The following is a 20,334-nucleotide window of genomic DNA, read 5'->3' on the forward strand; positions in this document are numbered from 1 at the left end:
GAAGCCTCTTCCATACCGGGGGTACGAGCCACGTGTTCCTGCCCTGCCGCCGGGATCGGCCCACATTTTTTGCTAACGGACGCGGGCACGAAAAATGCCGACCACTGACAGGCTAACAGCTTCGCTGTAAAGGCAGTCGATTGCAATTACTTCCTTCAGAAATGTAGTTGATTACAGTAACCAATTGCTGCCCGCGGAAGTATTTGAACAATTAGTCAAATATTAATCGATTACTTCAGCGTTACATTCCTCCCTACTTTAACATTGCACTAATACAGGAATTAGAACTAGCCGGGCTGGCACTTTCAGTGCTCCCTCTGCAGCCCTTCATACGTTATCTTCACGAACAATTGTTCATTGAAATTTTCTTCGGTTACCTTCCTTCGTTTTTTCGTGAAGGCACCTGCAGCGACACTGAACATTCGCTTAATGGGCACGATGGAGAGAATGGCTGTGTGTTACAAACGCCTTGCGTTGCGCACAAGATTGCCTCAATGCCAGGATGCTCGAGTCTGTGAGGCGCAGCGCTTCACTGTTGCTGGGGCTGGGTGAAGGCGCTTCCGATAGGCCCAGCGAAAAAACTGAAAATCATATATAGGTGATTTCGTGGCAGCAACGTCCGAAGTGTCAATCACTATCGAGCCGTAGGAGCGCCGTTTCAATTTGTCGGTTAATTGTTACGTACACCAGCAAACGTTCATATTCTTCGAGAGGGTGGCCAAATCTGTAATGTGATTTAAGATAAAGCTGCATGTTATTCAGCCCTAAAAATACCGTTCGTGTTTTACAATAACAAAAATGTGTATATGAGGCACGTAATATCGTAACAGATAAAAACTTGCGTGTGACGGCCAAAAACTGCTGTCTATATCAGAGAAGTCATAGACCTGACTGCACTAAGCGAAGAATTGAGCAGCAACTCTTACCGCCTATGAAGGCCGCTTATAAACGCTTCTAGGAGAGAGGGAGAGAAATTTACAAGAAAAAAAAAAAGCTCAGACGTCGGACTTCCAAGAGTGCAAATATGCAAGCCTGCCATGTTCAGGTGGTCGAAGTGTAGTTGCAGGACGCTGATTGTGGGTAGGAGATAACCCATGTACATGTTTTCATACCTTTGTTCTATTAATTCTCTCCAAATTTAAGTGCTCAAAGCTGCATCGCCTGTCAGCTTGTTTCGTCGAAAATGTAACTGGTTACATGGAATTTGATTACTGAAAGGAGTAATCGAATTACATTGAGCGTTACCGAGTAAACAAAGTAATCGTTAAAATTACAAAATTACCAAAATGTGATTGATTACAAATAATCAGTTACTTGTAACTCGTTACGTACAAGTCTGGTGTGTGGTGACAACTGCGCATTCCACCTAACGATCAGTGGAAATCGCAGACATTGCAGGCAAGGTTCGTTTTGAAGTTTGACGAGAGCTCCGTACTTAATGCAGCAATAAGATTCTCGAGAGCGATACGTCAATTTACTATTTTGTGAGTGAATGAAGAATGTGAAGACAAAATTACTGTCTAGACTGGGTGGACAAAAAACGAAAAAGGAGCAGCGTGGCTCGTACGGACTTCTGTGTTTGATCTACTTGACCACTAACTGTACGACGCGTGCGGCTTCGTCTTTGTTGGCATCGAGATGTCAGCCGAACTGGCGAACGTTTTGAATCTTCGTTCACGTTTATTACTTCCAGTTCTGCACCTTCCCACTGCAAAGCAGCATGTCGTACCATTGCCTGTAGTGTACACGCACCTACTTTAGAAGCTACTGTACACTGCACGGGCGGAACGATGAAAACTTGAACTGACAAGAACACGCGATTCCTAGTGCGCGCTCTCCATGCCTTTGTTTTGCTGAAATTTCACTCAGCCGGCAAACGGAATAGGTGGCGCCATCTAGACTGCGCTTGCGGAAATTCCACGTGCGCTTGTTTATGTTTCGGTATCGTTTGTTCGTCTCGTAAGTAAACACGATCTTTGCTCCGCGATTTTCTATTGCGCTTGTTATTTACCTTGCAGGCCAACTTTTCAGCGCTTCATGAAGCATCGTTCGTGTTTCGTCTGCTATACCAATAGGCGGGAATCGGTGGCGGGAACAGCCCCATTTACAAAGCAGACGTTAAAGCGTGTTAGCTATACACTGTCCACCGTAGCTATCGATTAGCTGTTTTGGTCTTGTCTGCTGAGCTCATACATGAGATGCACTGTTAACAGTTCTTTGTGGTCTCAAGTTATTTTTTACTGTTTTCGTACTTAGGTACTGTCGCTGTCATTTACGTGTAGTGCTTAGTCTTACGTAAGTGTGTGCTGGCAAACTCCACAGGGTATGTTCGAAATTTTGACTCTATTTCGAGCGGTAGTGCATGTTTCTTTTTTTTTTTTTCAGATTTGGGCGCGGCGGGTACAAATTGCAAGAATACGTAGCGCCTATTTTTAGTTATATCCTGACCACCTTCCCGGTCACATTATGAGTTACCTAATGCGATGAAAACTGCTTTCGCGGCCGTGGACATTTCTTCCGATATCGTGATGCTTGGTCGCATTTTTTTCTGTCAGGCTCTCCAATATCGAATTTTCTGTCGCCGAAATTGGCTCAATAACGACCACTGGGCGAGCGCTGCTGCGCCTGAAAGCAGACGAACAAAGCACGCTGGCTTCCATGTTGTGATTGTTTGCGCCGGCCGCGTTCACATGTTGCACTGCGCGCATTCCGGAGGCATCGCACGACGGCAACAGCCAAAGACTCGTGTGTGTATCTGTTGTTGCCGCAGGCGAGCGAGAGCCCGAGTCGGAAACGGCTGAAGCTGTCGCTTGGAGCAGCGGCAGCAGAGATCGCGGCCACCCCGGCGGCTGTGCCGATCGCTCCGCCCGGTGCCTGGGGCGAAGGCTCGCCCACACTGCGCAGGCGCAGCGCTTCGCATCAGCAGCGGCGCATGGATCACCCGCCGCACCACTCCGCTAGGTGCACCAGCAACACGGCGAGGTGCCGACGCAGGTAAGAGTGTCCCTCGTCCATTTTGGAGGCCCCCAGCGCTTTCGGGGCCTCGCGGTTTGCGAGGTCTGTCTATCGCACCGGCAGTGTGCGCCGCGTGCGGACTCCCGCGTGGCACACAAAGCACCGTTAGACGCGGTCCGCCACCCTTGCCCCGAGGTGTCGTCTGCTGGCCCCCCCACTGCGATCGGCGTTCTTACCGCGCGAATGCTCCCTGCGTTTTCGCTTGTCCTTTTCGCCGGGGCTGCGCGCCGTAGTGCTCAGACCCGCGTGCCTCTGGTGCCCCGCGCTTGTACCCATTTTTTGTTTTCGTTTCCTCGTTGCTCTCGTGGACTGCAGTCCGCGCGCGCAGCCAGCTGACAAGGCGCTCTCGCGGCGCGCGCGCACAGCCAGCTCCGGGATATGACCTTCACCTTGTGAGTTTATCGTCGTTGCAGCGCGATCGCGATGCGTTTCCACTGGTGCGCGCGACTGTGTTGCGAAGGTGCTGCACTCCGCGGCTTTTTCGCCGCTATCTAAACCGAGCCTCGTTTAGTATCCTTACTTTTGTGGGCAGCGGACGCTTTCGTGCTCGCTAGAGCGTCTGCGTCCGCGCGTTGCTGCGGAGCAGCGAAACAAAGCCGCGCCGTTGACAGGTAGCGATGGCTGCTTTCGCTTCCAAGCTTGACCCATCTCAGATTTGTAATAAGCTGCCTTGTCTTATTGTGCCGTGTAGCCGTGCGTCCGCTCACTTCGGCGTCGAAGAAATCGATTGAGCAAAATGAGGTTAGTCGCCGTGAGGCTAGCGAGAGATCGAGAAGTTCGCCCCGTTTACTTAGTCCAAGCTCTGCCCCAGTAGCATGACACGTAGTAATTTGGCTCAAGCGTTCCATAAGCTAATGCATCCCGCAGTGTTGTACGGAAGCGCGCACGCATTTGCCCCCTGCTCGTAGGTTTCGCCTTCGTGTGAGTGTGCGCGCGCCGAATGGTTTTAACCTCGCGAGCCATCTTGCAGTCTGCAGTGGTGCGACAAACACCTCTTTTTTTTTTTCTTGACAAATAAAATCTGCAAGCCCCTCATTTACATTAATGGACTGTATGGACAGTTAACCAAGGCTATCCAGAAGTGCTGATTGGCCGGAGTGCCTGCGTACTTTGACGCGTACCCCAGCTCAGCCAATTTGCACTTCAGCCGCAGACGAAATGGACATGTCCTGAAGGTGGACTCTTACAGAAATCCCGCACTCGTGACATAATTGGGAAGTTGAAAGGAACATGTCCACTAGGTGGACTCTTACAGAATACCCTCCCCCGCACTCGTGACGTAATTGGGAAGGCGATTTTTATAGGCGACTAGAAACTGAGCATGGGCTCCTCTCTCTCTTGTTATGGACTGTATGTTGTGGTCTTACAAATTGTGCTTGGGAGTTCAGCAAATGCCCATTTTTCTTTGCTGCTGTCAATTGAAATGACAGTCTGCATAACCACTCATTGGCAGTTTGTGCTTGTGAACAGATGTGGTATATAAGATTTTGACACAGGTCAAAACCTTATATTTTTATGACGAAGGGAGGCTGTATTAGGGAAATAGCAATTTTGCTAAATGTTTGCTAATTTGTGTCCTCTTCAGAATCTCATATTCTAAAAAGTTTACACCCTTTGGGACGTATCTTCGTCCCGTGCCTTTCCTTTCTTTAATACTTGTGCACCTGGCACTTCCAGGTCATCAATGGCACGTGTGCATTATCAAAAATATGTGACATAGCATTCCTGACAGGAAATTAGCATGTGCAGAGTTTTTAAGGAAGGAACCACTAGCTAGATAGATGAATGGTTATTGTTGTGGGACAAAGATACGTTCCAAAGAGAGAAATGTTTTTAGAGTTTACAATTGCAGCAGTTGTCAAGAACCACTTGTTATTGGGAGGTTGACAAGAATATTTTCATGAGTGGACACCACATGGACAACCTTAGTTCTAGAAATTGAATGGTAATTAATTGTAATTAAAATATAGTAATTTAACTATATATGTTAAATAAGATGGAAAATTGGGCGAACTTGCTTTGCATTTAGCAAAATGCAACTTTTAAGACAAATTGCATGAAGGGAAGAAACTTAGTGGCATGTAATGTGTAAGATTATGCACACTTTATGTGGCCAGGAGTGGCAAAACCTACGTTGTATGCTGTATATAACATCAGTGATAATTTTGTGGAAAAAAAGCACATGTATAGACATTTTAACATGACCCTTCCTTTCTCTTTTGCAATAGTTTCAGCTATTTGTTGGTGTTAGAGCTCTTGAATTAATATATTGGTGACTAGCAAAGGTGCATAGTTGCTTAATACTCAAGTATTGAGTAATTATTGTGCCATCATCAGCCTGGTAGAAAAGTGATATTTATATATGTATAATTTTTTGTTGCTTCTCAAGTTTGCCAGATGAATAATTCATCTGAATAATTTTTAGTGTGTAATTTGCACAAAGAAAGTATGTCTCAAAATGTGACTATAATGCATGTAAACATACCTATATTATAGGTAAAATGTACCTGTATGCTGAACGTCAACAGGACAAGAGCCTCTGCCAGGCCACGTTGCCACTAGTTCTGGCTTCTCTTTTTTATAAGCAAGATAAACTGAATTTGAATTGAATCAGCCTTATATATGTTGCATTAAAGCTGAGATCATAAAAAGTTTTCTTTTTCACATTTGTTGTGTGTGAGTATTACATCTATAACAGCAACGAATAGGTGGATTACAACATAGCATGAAACCATGGAGGAAGGAAAAATTTTTCCTTCCTCCATGCATGAAACAAATACAGTGTCCGTTACTGAGCAGCTCGTGATGATGATGATGATCTATGCATCCCCCTTTGCATCAGGTGATCAACAAGAGTTCAGAGCTGGCATTCATAAGAAGAATCCAGTTTTTAAAAAAAGGGTACATATAAACACCAAACTAACAAAGTACAATCACAGAGACACAGAGAGGAAAAAAAGAGAACACGAAAACGGAGACAAATGGCTCATCCTATGTTTACATAAGCGTTGGTTCACACCACTGAACTGGTTCACTGATGGGATTCTCTGGAGCGCCACCGTAATTTCAATTTCCTCTTAGCCTCTTCCACTGCTCCCCACTGTGAGTCCTGCCCTTCCTGGCAAAAGCCCATTGCCAGCGCTTAGCTGTCATCCGCGACCCCGCCAGGGCCAGTGGCTCCGGGTCTGGCAAGGTTCATCGGTACTGGAGGCAGAATCCCACGACACTCAATATTAATTACTTATTGTTTCCTTGGAGCAGTTGTACAGGGGCCAGTTTGGGTCAGTCCGACGCGAATTTGGAGTGCAGTGGCTGTGTTCAGAGGACTCTGCTTCAGGCTTCGCTCAGCAAGCCACTGCCTCTGGAATTATCGTATATGGACTCCTTCTCTATTCTATTTATTTTGAAATACTGCAGGCAGCTAGTGCTGCTTAAGCAGGAAGGAATTACAGTGCACGAGTAACAACTCTTGAAATTTTTTTCAAACCTGAGCATTCAGCAATACAGTAAGGCAGAGAGTTCCACTGTTCACTTGTGTGGGGGAAAAATTATTTCTGAAAAACTGCGGTCCTTGCAAAGTAACGTCTCATTACTGCGGAATGATTCAACCTCACGGACCTAGGCGGTGGTGGAAAAATATATTTATCACATGATAAGCCTATGTTGTTATGGAACAATAAATGAACTTTAGCCTGGCGATCTGTCGCCACACATGTAAGGGTTCTAGTTTAAGCTTGTTTAACATTTGATGATGGAAGAGGACATGCGATAATCATACAAAATCTGGCAGCGAGGCGCTGAACGCACTCCACCTTGGCAATGTCTTTTGCGAAATAAGGGTCCCACACAATGGATCTGTACTCTGGAACTGGGTGAACAACTGAGCGGTATGCTTCCATCTTTGCAGTTCATGAAGCTCTCTTTAGTTTCCTGCGCAGGAAGCAGAGTTTAGCAAATGCTTTAGCAGAAATGTTATTAATGCACTTGTCCCAACTAAGGTTACTTCTGATTGTTAAGCCTAAGTACATCACAGATGAGACTGAATGAATATGCTGATTTCCAGTGTGATAGGAGTAGGACAGTGGATTTTTTTCCCCCTTGCGATTGACATAGAAACTGTTTTCTGGCCATCTTTTGGGCACAGTAGATGGACGTTATCATCTTCTGTAGTGCAGTACCTTTCAAGAGACCATGCTCGACTTTGGCTACATGCTTCCTTAGTTTCTGCCGCTGGGTCGGCTGGTGCAGAGCCGAGAGCCTAGCTCGAACTATTCAGTATCCTTTCGTGAGCCTTCTTGTGCATGCCACCCACTTGGTGCTGAGGTGCCACAGATGTACATATTTTAAAGCTTCTCTAGCCCACCTGCCTTCCGGCATACCATCAAGCCGACACTCATAGGATAGTTTTGCCACTGCCTCTCGGGCCTCAAAGGAGCACCAAACAAGGTCGCCTTGTACAGCTTCGTTAAATGTGAACCTGTGCGTGCCTAGAGCTGCACAGCCAACTTCACACTGCCTGGTTTTGAGCACTTGTCTCGTCGACAATGAGAGACAGGTGACAGAGTTGCTGAAGGTGAGCCCAGGCACCGCTACTTCCTTCCAGAGAGGACATATGGTTTCAAATTTGTTAAGACCACAGAGCCCGACTTCCCTGAAATGGCCTGCAGGTGACAGCCATTTCTCGTTGCTCTTTATATCTAAAGAGGTAATTATGGCTGGCTGCTATCTTTACTCTGAAGCATTTGTAACTGTCGAACCATTCAGTGCGACCTCCCTGTAAACGGAGGAGTAGTTCTTCGTGGTTCTCATCTGTGCGAAAGTGCATTGCCCCTGATTTCTGTGCATTAAAGCGTAGCCCGAGAGATGTGTCCTCTTTCAAGCAGACATCCAATATGGCTTGGAGGTCAGAGACTCTACCTGCCAGTGCCACAATGTCATCTGCATATAGCAGAACTGGCAGAATGCATTTGGGATAAGCCCCTTCCTCCATGTATGGCAGATCGAAGCCTTGGCTATATTCTGCCAGCCGTCTCTCCAATTCAGAGATGAATAACATGAAGAGTGTTGGAGACCTAGGACAGCCCTGTCTCAATCCCTTCTGGTCCTTTATTGGCCGAGTGTTGGCCCCGTCCCAGTTTATTACTGTACAGTTGTCCGTATATACAGCTTTGCAGTATGTGGAGCAAGCTCCCAGGTATTGCACGTTACTGCAGTTTTGTCCCAGTACTTCATGCACTATGGACTCGTATGCTTGAGCGATGTCCAGGAAGGCAATTACTCTCTCTCTGCCCTCAAGTCTGCTAATCTCTATCATGAGACACAAAAAAAAAAAAAGGTTGTCCTCCAGACAACAGCCAAACCTCAAACCATTCTGGAGTTCTCCAAGGACATTAGCCTCACGCCCCAGGTGCGTGACCAAATAGATTGTATAAAGCTGATGTCACTGTTATTGGTCTCTATCTCTCGGGCAGGCCTTTGTCAGCGCCCTTCTGCAGCACAAGTATGATCCTGGATAACCTCCAGCTTTGCAGTATAGATCCACGTAGCAGTATTGCATTAAGTGCATCACCTGCATTCCCTGCCATGCCTGTATGCCACATTTCTTCAACAACAAAGGAGGTACACATCCAGCCCAGCTGATTTTCTCGCAATGCGCTTGAAGGCTCTCTCCAATTCCCCTTGTGCTAGTGGTTCCTCCAGCTCCTTGTTAAGTTGAGGTGAGGAGGCACCAAACAAAGAAAGGGGTGGGAGGGAGTGGGATTTAAGCTTGTTAGCCATGTATTCTGCTAGCAACTGCAGGCATTCCTCACCCTTGTAGCCGGTTGTGGTGCTGTTATCTCTTGGCTTGCTTGTGTGCGAGTCAAGTGTACGTTGAAGTCAGCGCTGCCTGGTCTTTAGGAGAAAAAGTAGCCGAAAAATTCCAAAAAGTAGCCATAAAAGTCGCGCGAAAGCTTTCATTGGTAGCCAAAAAAGTAGCCACAGTGTGAAAATCCCACAATTGCCATTTTTTGACACAAAAGTAAAGAAAAGGGTGACAAAGACATGTAGTTTCCTGCTTCACTGATGGCAACCAAAAAGAACAAATGTTATCACCAATTTACCATAATGACCAGCTAACGTTTTGATAATTTCTGCCATGCACTTGCGCGCTTTCTCATATCCAAAGTGATGCCCCAAGTTTTGGTACAGTAAACTCTCATGACTTCAAATGTTCCTGTGCCAACTGCATTACGTCACACATGTTCTACTCTCCCTGGTACACAGTCGCATAGTCATATAGACACTGGCACCCTTAATGTCATGGCTGCCATGACGTGTTTTCAGTTGCTGCAGTCTCTTCTGGCGCCAAGAACCATGGTCCTTGAGATTCTCAGTAGAGGTAACTGTCGATGGGCGTGATATTTATTATACCACCTATTGCTTCTGTCCTACGAAGGATGCACAAGCATGACTTTCAAGATCTGCTGTTTGGAGCTGTTGCTTCGAGGGGGTCGACAGGGGGAGGGTGATTTGGACACTGCCTACCAATTGCCACCTACCTCCAAGAGTAACCAAGTCACCAATCACGATTTTCGGTCGCAGGGAGCCTCTCAAAGTAGCCAATTTATCAAGAAGTCACTGAACCTGGCAACCCTGGCTGAAGTGTGTAACTACTTAATTGCCAGAATCCTTTCGTCATATCGCTAGATGCAGCAGGCTCACAGTTGGCAAGAGGACAAAGAGCCTTGAACAATGAGTGGGCTTAAAAACATGAAATGCTTTTAGTCCCGCCACAGAGTTTCTTTAATTACGGGGTTTAACGTGCCAAAACCACTTTCTGATTATGAGGCACGCCGTAGTGGAGGACTCCGGAAATTTCAACCAGCTGGGGTTCTTTAACGTGCACCTAAATCTAAGTACACGGGTGTTCTCGCATTTCGCCCCCATCGAAATGCTGCTGCCGCGGCCGGGATTCGATCCCGCGACCTTGTGCTCAGCGGCCCAACACCATAGCCACTGAGCCCCAGAGTTTCTTGCAGAGGGTAATAGATCCATGTGTGTCCACCTACAGGGATCTGAACTTCTTATGTGTGCATTTTAGAACTTAAGAAAAACAAATTTGCCACCACAAAGGCTGCTCACTTTATGGAGTGGCCTGCATGTACAGGGTGTCGCAGCTAACGTTAGCCAAGCTCTTAAAAATAAAATATAGAATATACGAGGACGCAAGCAATGGTATTCTGTCAGCAGTCAAGTACCACACCAGAAGGACTTCTTTTTATAATTGAACTACCGATAATTAAATTGAGATTAACAAACTTTTAATTGCAGAGTTGAGGGCGCTAATTTTGATAGAAAACAATTAATTGTGTTTTAAGACACCCAATTCAGTTGCTTTCAGTGTGCTATGTCTTGCATAATTATTTTTTCTGCGTTATAGATGTGTGAAGTACGAAAATAGCTGCATTATTATGCGTTCATGTGCCAAGACACCAGCGGTCCCCGCTGATACACAGAAGAATTAACTCTTCTCAGTGCCTGGCTCGGTAGCCATGTGAAAGAGGCGAGGCCTCAGTTAAGGGTTGGTCACTGCGAACTGCCTTTTTTGCATGAAGCACGAAGCCAATGCAGCCTGCAGCAGCATTGAGGAGTACAGAAGCATTGAGCAGAGTTGATTCTTCAGAGTAATGTTTGGGATCACTGGTGTCACGGTGTGCGGATGCTGTTGGGGTTGGAGGTCATTGTAGGGAGGACCTGGCTCTTCGTCAGGACTAGGCGTACAGGATTTATTTACATATTTACATTAAAACAAGAGATACATTCGACAGTCTAGCGTGAGTCTCAAATGGAGCACGCAAGAGGAAGCATACAGCACACCAGCACACAGCTCCAAGCACACTGCTTCTCGAGCACGAGCGCACTCCTAGCAGCCGACAAAGTGCCGCTTAAAAAGCCTCTGTCCTCCATAGATCCCTAGGGGAGGCAAAACTGCTGTTCAGCCTTTGTCCAATTGGACCGTCCACAGTAGTTTGGGCGTAGTCGACCCACCTTTGAGGGGGAGGGCTCACACACACACGTACGCACTTTGGATTCCCAGAACCCGAGTTGAGCGGGTCCTCGTAGCCAGGTGGTCACGCCTGACCCCAGCCGGCGCCTCTTAATTCCAGAGCTGGCTTTCTCCGGTAGTCGCCAAGAGTGTCGGCAGACTGCGACAAATCCTGGGGCCCGAGGAAAAACGTACCACAAAGCACCCTTTTGTTAGAGAAGCTCTTGCTGCAAAAAGACAATGAAGGCCATGGCAAATCAACCAACAATACACGGTCCGCCAAACGTGCCCAGCCCTGCTGCTGTCGCCGACTCTGCTAAGAAGGTGCATGGTGAATTAATGCCGCCGTGGTCTCCAATTCTCCGAAGGAAGTTTATGATCGGTTAGCGCTGTCGTCTTTGCCGGTTCTCTGAAGGGCACCACCACTGTGGGTCGATCGAAGCACCTGCAGCGGGCTGAGATAGCTTTGCAGAGCAGTACCCCGGCAGGCCGATCGTAACAACGCGTAATCATGCAGCAGTTCTCATATTTTGTGCATTTTCTTTAGAATGCGGAAAAAATAATTACACGAGACATAGCACACTGGAAGCAACTGAATCGGTTGTTTTAAAACAATTATTACATCTATATTAAAATTTGTGCCCACAACTCGGTAATGAAAAAGTTTAATTAATCTCATGTGATTATCGATAGTTCAATTATGAAAAAAAATCCTCTCAGTGTGGTACGTGACAGGTGAGGAAATATTTGTTGCGTCCTCGTGCATTCTATATTTTATTTTTAAGAGCTTGGCTAACGTTAGCTGGCATACCCTGTGTAGCTGCTCTGCATCCAGTCAAAAGAAGAAAAAGTCAGGAGTAGTGGTGAAGCTAAAAAATGTGTGTGTGCAACACACACACAGACAGAGGGGAGAGGGGGAGCAACTAGTTTGAGCCTCAGAGTGACACTGATGTGCCATTCCTACAGAGGCATCACACATATTATTACCATGTTACATGTGCTACCAGACCTTAGAAGGAATGCATGGTCTCAGCATAAGTGTTTCTGCTTGCTAGCAGCAACTAGCAGCAACTTCAAAACAATCATTCTGAACTTGCCCTTATTCTACTTTGTTGTCTGACTTACGGAAAAAATGCACTGAACTGCTACATGCAAAGCATGACATGCTTAGACCTGCTGTATCTTTGCAGAAACTTATTATAGTATTTAGCCTTGTAGGAGTGCAGTATGCTGCTTGCATTCTGTCCCAAGTTCTGCACTCCATTATAGCAAAAGTTTGAGATCATGGCATTGAGGCAGACTGAACACTTTAGCACATTGATGCCTTAGCAGAATCATCTTGCTGTTAAATTGATGTGCATATCTTGCATTAGCAAATTCTGCTTCTACACTGAGTGCAAAATTTGTTTTTTCTTGATAACTGAAAAAGAATCTGCATGAGCTCAGAAAAAAATGGACTGGACAAGAATGTTTTGCCTATTCCATCCGTGTTTCAAAGAAATTGCATGAACATTGTGCAGAATTCTGTTTAAGAATTGTTAAAGTTATCTGCTTGCCTCATTTCTTAATAGGCTGTCTCTTCCAGCTTTGTTTCTTGGCCTTGTTGTTTATACACTGTTTCTTGCCTGTTTTGTGGGCCCTGTTTCTTGCGCTCATTGAGCTGGAGCTACTCTCCTGTGACGATTTGCGACTGCATTCTGGGCTTTTGCCACTGCGCTTCACTCTTCTGTCTTCCTTGCTTGACATTGGTACCCTGGCGTGCCCAAATTTCAGTTACCTCTGACAGCTGACAGTGAGGAATGAGTGGATACACTGAGAAGTCGTGCAGACCTGAGTCAATCCCACAAGGGCTGATAAGGGCTTCAGGCACTAACATTTATCAACTGAATACCAGGTGTAATTGCCTGATGCCAGTGCTCCTATACAAAGGGAGGCACTTTAAGGCACCACTTTGCTCATATCCTAGAGGGCAATAATGACAAAAAGTTGCCAGAGTGGCAGATTTTCTGTCCATGTTATAGGTTTTTTTGAACAGGACTTCTCACCTACACTAGAATGGCTGAAAATCGTGTGACTGACTGGATGTGACTGAATGGCTGGAAAATCGTGTACGTGTGACTGGATGTAGTTCTGTGACTCTATGGCACTGGACTGCACTTCTTCGTGCATATTCATTTAGGGCTCTACATGTGCTCTTGGTATGCGTGCATTCACAGCCCTAGTATGCGCCGGCCTCGGTACCGTGAGCCGCCGCCGCCACCACCACCACCACCGCCCGTGGCCCAGCACGGCTGGCGGCCAAGCCCACCATCGCCTGAGCAGCAGCGCAACTTCCAGCCACACCTTCATCACCCCATGGCTCACCACCACCATGTGGGCCACCATCATCACCATGGAGGAACTGGCGCTGCAGGCGGGGCACAAACGCCATCCCGCACTGGGGGCACCAGTGGTGTTCGTGTGGCCTGGGAGCCATCGGTGGGCACCTTGCTCAGTGCTGCCAGCCCTGTGCAAGCTTTCCCACAGGCGCCAAGCTTTGTCTTCGACTTGACACAGGTCAGTTGGGCTGGAGTCGTTGACCCCTTTCGGAGCCTGTGCACACATTTCCGCTTTCAAGGACTACCCCACCCCTCCCCAACAGCGTGTACCAATTGTCTGAAGCAACTTGAGGGGTAGGGCTGCTTTTGTTGTCTTATGAGCATCTGTGCACCACTGGCCAAAACCAGACTTATGTCGCACGGCAACTGAGATTCTGCGCACATTACAGTATTGGATGCCATGCAACGGAGTACTTACAGTTGCAAGTTATGTTCTAATAAAGAAAGGACAGGACAGAAAGAACCACATTTGCAAAACACCAGTGCATTAAACCTTTTGTCTGGTTATAAAGTAATTTACAGAAGGGACAATGAAACAGTGTAAACACCACAAAAAACAATCGACTAAGAGGGAAATGTGCACGCACATTTGTGCACGTAGATGCTGCTTGTGCCTTCCTTTGTCCATTGTTTTCACGCTGCTTCCCCATCCGTTATGTTGCACACAGTAGTCCAAGCTTATATCCTAGATTTAAAGAATAAGAGGGTGTGACCAGTGCACGTGAATTTTTCATCACAAGTGAGCAGAGCCAGCCCAGCCAATTCTGACTATTAACATGCACTGCTGGCAAGCAGTTCTAGAGATGATCAGTCAGGATGTGGGCTGAAGCATGGGTTCTGATTACTCTGAACTCCTACTAGATCCACCAAAATAATGTCCATGAATGCCTGGACAAGCCTGATAATCAAACTGGGAAAGGGTCTGGTTGGTACAGTCATAAAAACTTTAATAGGGGCAGTATATTAAGGAATAGGAAACAGCCCCCCCCTTTTTTTTAACTTCACACTCGCTAAACATTTGAGAGTTAGCTGTGTGACCTAGTAACACGCTTACTTTATTGTCAGCAACAGTGCAACAGCATCCTGTTTCAGTAACAAAAATTCTAGTTATTTTAAAGATGCTGGTCATGTTTCGTGCGCCTTATTTTACAGCTTGTAAATTTCATTTGACATACAATAATCATATTCAGGAAAGCAGCTGTGAGCTTTATATTGAGTGCTTGAAGTGAATGAAAGTGATCAGAACCTGCAAGCAATGTTGTGCCACCCACCTTGGTTGTTCAATGGCTATGGCATTATGCTGCTGAGCACGAGGTCACGTGTTTGATCTCAGCCACGACAGCAGCATTCCGATGGGGACGGAATGCAAAAACACTTGTGTATAATGCATTCAGTGCATGCTAAAGAACCCCAGGTGTTCAAAATTTATCCGGAGCCCTTCACTACAATGTCCGTCATAACCCATTGTACAGTTTCTGGTTGTTAAGCCCCACAATTTAATCTTTACATAATATTAGTGACTGTCCTCTATTGGTTTTAATCAGCTACTACCATTCATGATGGAGCAAGGAAGGGTTCATTGGAAAGCTATTCTTGAATGCAGTAAAAAAAGAGCTGCTGCAAATTGGCCAGTAGGTTTTACTGCCAATGCTACACCAAAATTTAATTCGTAGTATACCTTAGTAGTAATCTACAAGTGGAGTCTATAGCCTTCTTACATGGTGCACCTCTAAAAACGCTTCTAGCTGTGTCTGAGCACACAAGCTGTGTTGTGGTAGGTGCTCCACGAATTGAAAGCAGTGAAATTATGTTGCTACCAATATATTGTCAGCCCCCTGAGAAATTAGCAGTTTGTCCTGGATCATTGGGTTAATTAAAAATGCTAAAGAGAAAAATAAATTGAGCTTGTACTTGTAAACTACTCTTCTACTATACCAAAAAAGCCAATCTTGCCATGAGAGGAGGCTTGGCAAGGTAGAAAAGATGCCAAAGCGAAATACAGGGGATATATTCTGGGACAATCACTTTCAGTGATACTGTTGCCTTGGCCATCAGGTGTGCACTGATTGGCTGGTTGAGCAAAACCAAATGAGCTGATTGGCTGGTTGATCACTATGTCATGCAAAGGTGGTAGTATTGCCAAAGGGCCAAGAATACATCCCCAGGTGGCGATGCTCCCTTGAAGTTCCTGCACCAGCTCTCTGTGGCGTCAGATTTTGACATTTACTCTGGCCTAGCTTATTTCGTATAGGTAAGGTTGGACTGATTGCATTTCAAAAGGGCTGAAGGCTAGCAAGTTTCTACCGCTTTGTCAGAGCCAGCGTGGCTCAAACATGACAAAATGCTTTGAAATTAGTGATGCTGCACTGACGTAGCTGCGCTGGGGTTTTAATAAGGGGGAAAAAACAACGGATTTTGACCTTGATATTTTCTTCCAAAAACCTACCTATTACTGTGAAATTAATGAAAATAGGGCTTTGAATGAATACTTTACATAAACTGATTTAGTGTTTTTTTAGTGTCCCTTTAATAGCTGTTTTGTTCAGTTCATAAATTAAACCTTACTAGATGAGCAATGTCTGCTAAATTGTTTAGTATCCATCACCATTCTTCACAAGTGCTTGTTGGGGTGTTTGTACATGCTGTTGCATGCCTAAAATCTGCATGTGTTCGAAGCAAATGAACATGGCTATGCTGTGTGCCAATGATATGTTAAGTCAGCAGGCTTGCTCTCCCAAATGTTTTCTTCATGACATTTTATCACAAAGCATGGAGTCTTTCAATTGCGATTAAATATTAACAAGCTTGAAGAAACATCTTTCAATACTAAATAATAATTTTAAGTGCCTGCAATCTATCAATAGACTCTCTTGCAGTTGTGTGAAAAATTTTTCAGTGCTCCTGGGAGGCTTCGCACTTAAGGGCAACCATAATGGAAGGTGGTGGGAAGTGGTGATGTGTGCATTTCTCATATGATGCTGTGCACCACAAAGGGACACTAAAGGCAAACACTAAATTGAAGCAGACTGGCAATTGCTCTTTGTGAACCCTGTGTTTGTTAGGACTTCCCCTTCCCAGGTTACCCTGCATTTAAACTGTGGCAGTGGTGACATTACTTTTTGACATAGTATTTCAGTCCTATGGCTTGGGTCTCTTTCTGCAGCTAAATCACACATTTGTTGGGTTCCATTTTATTTCTAATGTAACTTTGTCGTTTACTTAATAATCAATGATTGGCCATCTGTGGCAGACTGTAGGAGCAATATATTGCTTCAGATAGAGCTACATGAAAAACTTAAAGGTAAAATTGGCCCTTTCTTTCATATTGTGAGAACTAAAATATACTCTATCGCATGTGAAACCTTGTATAGAAGTGGCCTGTGCACTTCAGGAGTACCCATGTAACTCAACATAGTATTATCCTATAACTTGGCCTCAGTGGCTGCTGCTGCATTCTCTTGCTAAGCTGGAGGTGACAGGTTGTGACTCCCCGTCCTCCTCCTCCTGAGTGGTAAAGGGATCCATGGGGGTGGGAGGGTACCCATGAAATCAGTGTGGTGTCATGAGCATCCTCTGCTATGCTACATAGGACACATGCTGCTGCTTTGTGCCCAGGTGCCTGTGACCTTGGCCTCGGCTGTGCCAGCACAGCCCTTTGCTGTGTGCAGCACAAGCAGCAGCATGGCGAGCAGCGGGGGCCCCCTGGGGGCAGCTGGTGCTGCGGGGGGAGCTGCGGCGGCACCTCACTACCACCTGCCACTGTTCACGCCTTCCTTCTTTGCCACGCCGCTGCTTGCCGCCTCGGGCCACCACCATGTGGCGCCTTGTGGGTGCTGCTTCCATCACCACCAGTTTGCTGCACCAGCCTTCCTCCACCCGACTCAGATGATGGCTGCTGCTGCGCCAATGGCCGCCCACCAGAGGGCACCACAACATGCCACACTTTTGTCGCAGGTGGGCATATTCTGGCGTTTGCATTTGTTGTTTCCTGCCTCTGAAACTAAACTCCTTTTGCAACATGTCAGTTGCAGTGCACCTTAATGACTCTGTGCTTATGGCATTCTGCTGCTGCGGTCATAGTTTTGTTTTCTAGGGGGGATGGTAGCAGAATGTAAGGTTTCGGGTGTGCATTGAAGAACCCCATGTGGTTAAGGTTAATCATGAGGGCTCTACTATGGCATTGTGACTTATTGCCAACCGCTTGCCGGCTGTCAGCAAATTTTTGTCACAGCTGTACTGCCTCCACTAGGCGTAACCCCTAACCAGCACTAACGTTACTTGACTGGGTTCAGTTGTCGAACTCTCTGCAGGCGCCGGATGCGGGCGCCTCCATGCCTTGGCTTGCCCCCATATGGTGGGAGCGCCACAGGTAGCTCTATGCGGGTGCAGCTCTGCGTTGGCGAAGGCGCTCGTCCCTCTGATTTCGCAACTTATGACTGCAGCAAGTGTTTTCACCGATGTCTTTTTAATGTTTGTATAGCTTCGCGTTTACTAGATTGATCGAAAAATTTTACTGAGCTGTAAGGTTGCTGCACTCCCCTTAGAGCACGCTGTTGGAGTCCTTAGTCCAGGGCCCCAGCAGCCCTGGCCGTCCTCTGTGCTCTACTAATCAGCTGTTGCTGATTAGTGCTAATTAGAGTATACTGGTGGGCAAGTTGGTACATAGCTTTAACGAAAGATTTAAGGCGCAAAGTAAGTGACAGGAAACACAAGAGGGACAGCATCATATCCCGTCTCTCGTTTCCTGTCACTTACTTTGCTCCAACCCGCCGTGGTTGCTCAGTGGCTATGGTGTTGGGCTGCTGAGCACGAGGTCGCGGGATCGAATCCCGGCCACGGCGGCCGCATTTCGATGGGGGCGAAATGCGAAAACACCCGTGTGCTTAGATTTAGGTGCACGTTAAAGAACCCCAGGTGGTCGAAATTTCCGGAGTCCTCCACTACGGCGTGCCTCATAATCAGAAAGTGGTTTTGGCACGTAAACCCCCAAATATTATTATTATTACTTTGCTCCACAAATATTTCACTATCATACGAATTATTAATAAATAAATAAATAAATAAATAAATTAATTAATTAGCATTAATAATTGCTATTAATCATAAGTTGTAGCCGTCTGCAGGCCAGTCGGTGCACTTCCTTTCAAATAGTAGGAATAAATACAAGGCACCTTCCCTTGATATACACACCCCCTAGTACTTTATTTCAGGATGAAAAAAATGATGCTAGCACTATTGTCTTTCATCAGAGCACCACATTCACAAGTGAAATGTTCAAACCAACATGAGCTTTGCTCGCTTGCGAGCAAACTTTACTTGCGCATTCAAGGCCTGTTTTGCTGCAGGAACCGGGCATAAAAATGCATTTGCATCACAAAATAAAATTTGATGATACGGACAGTAAACTCCTCAAAATGCACACGGCATTTAACAAATGTAAAGGTGTTGCAAAAAGCACCGAGACTGCAGCAAAACACTCGTGTATACACACTGCCAAACTATGTAAACAGCTGCGGACAGTGCTTTGCCTTCCGTGCCGTGCTGACCGAGCAAATAGCGACAGCAGTGCCATGGGATGCGAGAATTGGTGGCAGGTCCACACAGTCACAGAAGTTTGACAACTGAACCTAATCTAATAACGTTGACCAGCACTGCCTCGTTGGGAGTGTGCAACTGAAGTTGGCTGTTTGGTGCGAAGTCAACATGGCAGTAACTTCGTTCATGGCCACCATGTTTGCAGCACCATGCTCGTAGATAATGGAAAAATTTAGCGGTGTATTATGCAGTGTCTGAAATTTCGGTTTCTGTTATACAGTAGACTTCTGTTAATTTGGCTCCAGTTAATTTGAATTTTTGGTTAATTCAATCCTGACCGAAGGTGCTGGCCGGTGTCCATACATTTCTATGGGTCCAAACTTTCCTTCTTTCGATCCTAAAATTGGTCTTCTCTGGATAATTAAGCCTGACCAGTGTGCCTGACCCCTATGGTGAGTGCAATAATGGCCCCCTTAGTGGCATAGCTCAGCTCAATTTCATAGCGGGCCTGTGTTTTGCGGCAGTCTTTTATTTATTGTAAAAAAAGTTTTGCTTTCCCAACTTTATGGCAGGTGGCTTATTGTAGGGCCGATTTGTGCGGCGAATGAAAGGACCACGCATCACGTGACTCGCTCACTGCACCATGCGTATCTGGCACAGATGGTAAAGAGGTGACGTCCGCACGATAGATTCGGTGTGATTTGCCACCTGTCAAAGAATCTGAAATCCGGAGGGTGACAGCAAGTACGTGATGCCCTTTCCCCCCCTCTCTCTCTCCTCATCCACTTCCTCATTCATCCACCATCTCTGGCTTTTGTTTGCGAGGCGGTTTGTCGACTTTCCGAGTGTCGTGCAGCTGCTGCGAATAGATCTGTGTCGATTCGGCACCGAATTGTAGCTTTAGTCACCAACCCCCGATGAAGCAGTGCCGATTAGGCCTAATGGCCGAGGCAGTGTGGCCGTGATGAAAATTTGCCGCTGACCAATGTGGCAATGGGCCACAAGCTGTTGCGGAATGCTTGCCGCTAATATGCTTATAAACGGGGTTCGTTAGAGATCGGTCCTAAAATAATGCGTGCAGGTTAGAGTGACCTTTCTTCAAGTGGCATCATTGGCATGCGTATCCAACGCGATCTGCGCACCTGTTGGTGGATAATTGGCCCTATCTTCGTGCATGCTTTCGCACTTTACGAAGTGCAAGCTACCTTTGTTGACTTTCCCTCTGTCCAGGTGTCGTGTTAGCATTTCAATCATTTCGAATGAACCTTCGATGTTGGGAAGCGTTCACAGTGACTGCCACCGCGTAAGCCCAGGTGGACTGGCATGGTCCGTGGCACCCTCAGCTCTCATTTTATGCCAAAAATGAAGTGAAACGCTCGC

General features: G+C 46.3%; 1 protein-coding gene across 2 annotated transcripts in view; it reads left to right on the forward strand.

Annotated features, from left to right (window-relative positions):
- Window positions 1–20,334, forward strand: part of mura (ring finger protein murashka) — a 168,681-nt gene that overhangs the window by 116,619 nt on the left and 31,728 nt on the right. For both annotated transcript variants that reach the window (XM_075677384.1, XM_075677385.1), the window contains 3 exons: window positions 2,771–2,994; window positions 13,258–13,597; window positions 17,035–17,373. In XM_075677384.1, coding sequence (XP_075533499.1) covers window positions 2,771–2,994; window positions 13,258–13,597; window positions 17,035–17,373 — 903 coding nt within the window. The remainder of the gene's footprint in view (window positions 1–2,770; window positions 2,995–13,257; window positions 13,598–17,034; window positions 17,374–20,334) is intronic.

The sequence above is a fragment of the Dermacentor variabilis genome, unplaced genomic scaffold, assembly GCF_050947875.1.
Source record: "Dermacentor variabilis isolate Ectoservices unplaced genomic scaffold, ASM5094787v1 scaffold_12, whole genome shotgun sequence".
In the NCBI taxonomy this organism is placed as follows: domain Eukaryota; kingdom Metazoa; phylum Arthropoda; class Arachnida; order Ixodida; family Ixodidae; genus Dermacentor; species Dermacentor variabilis.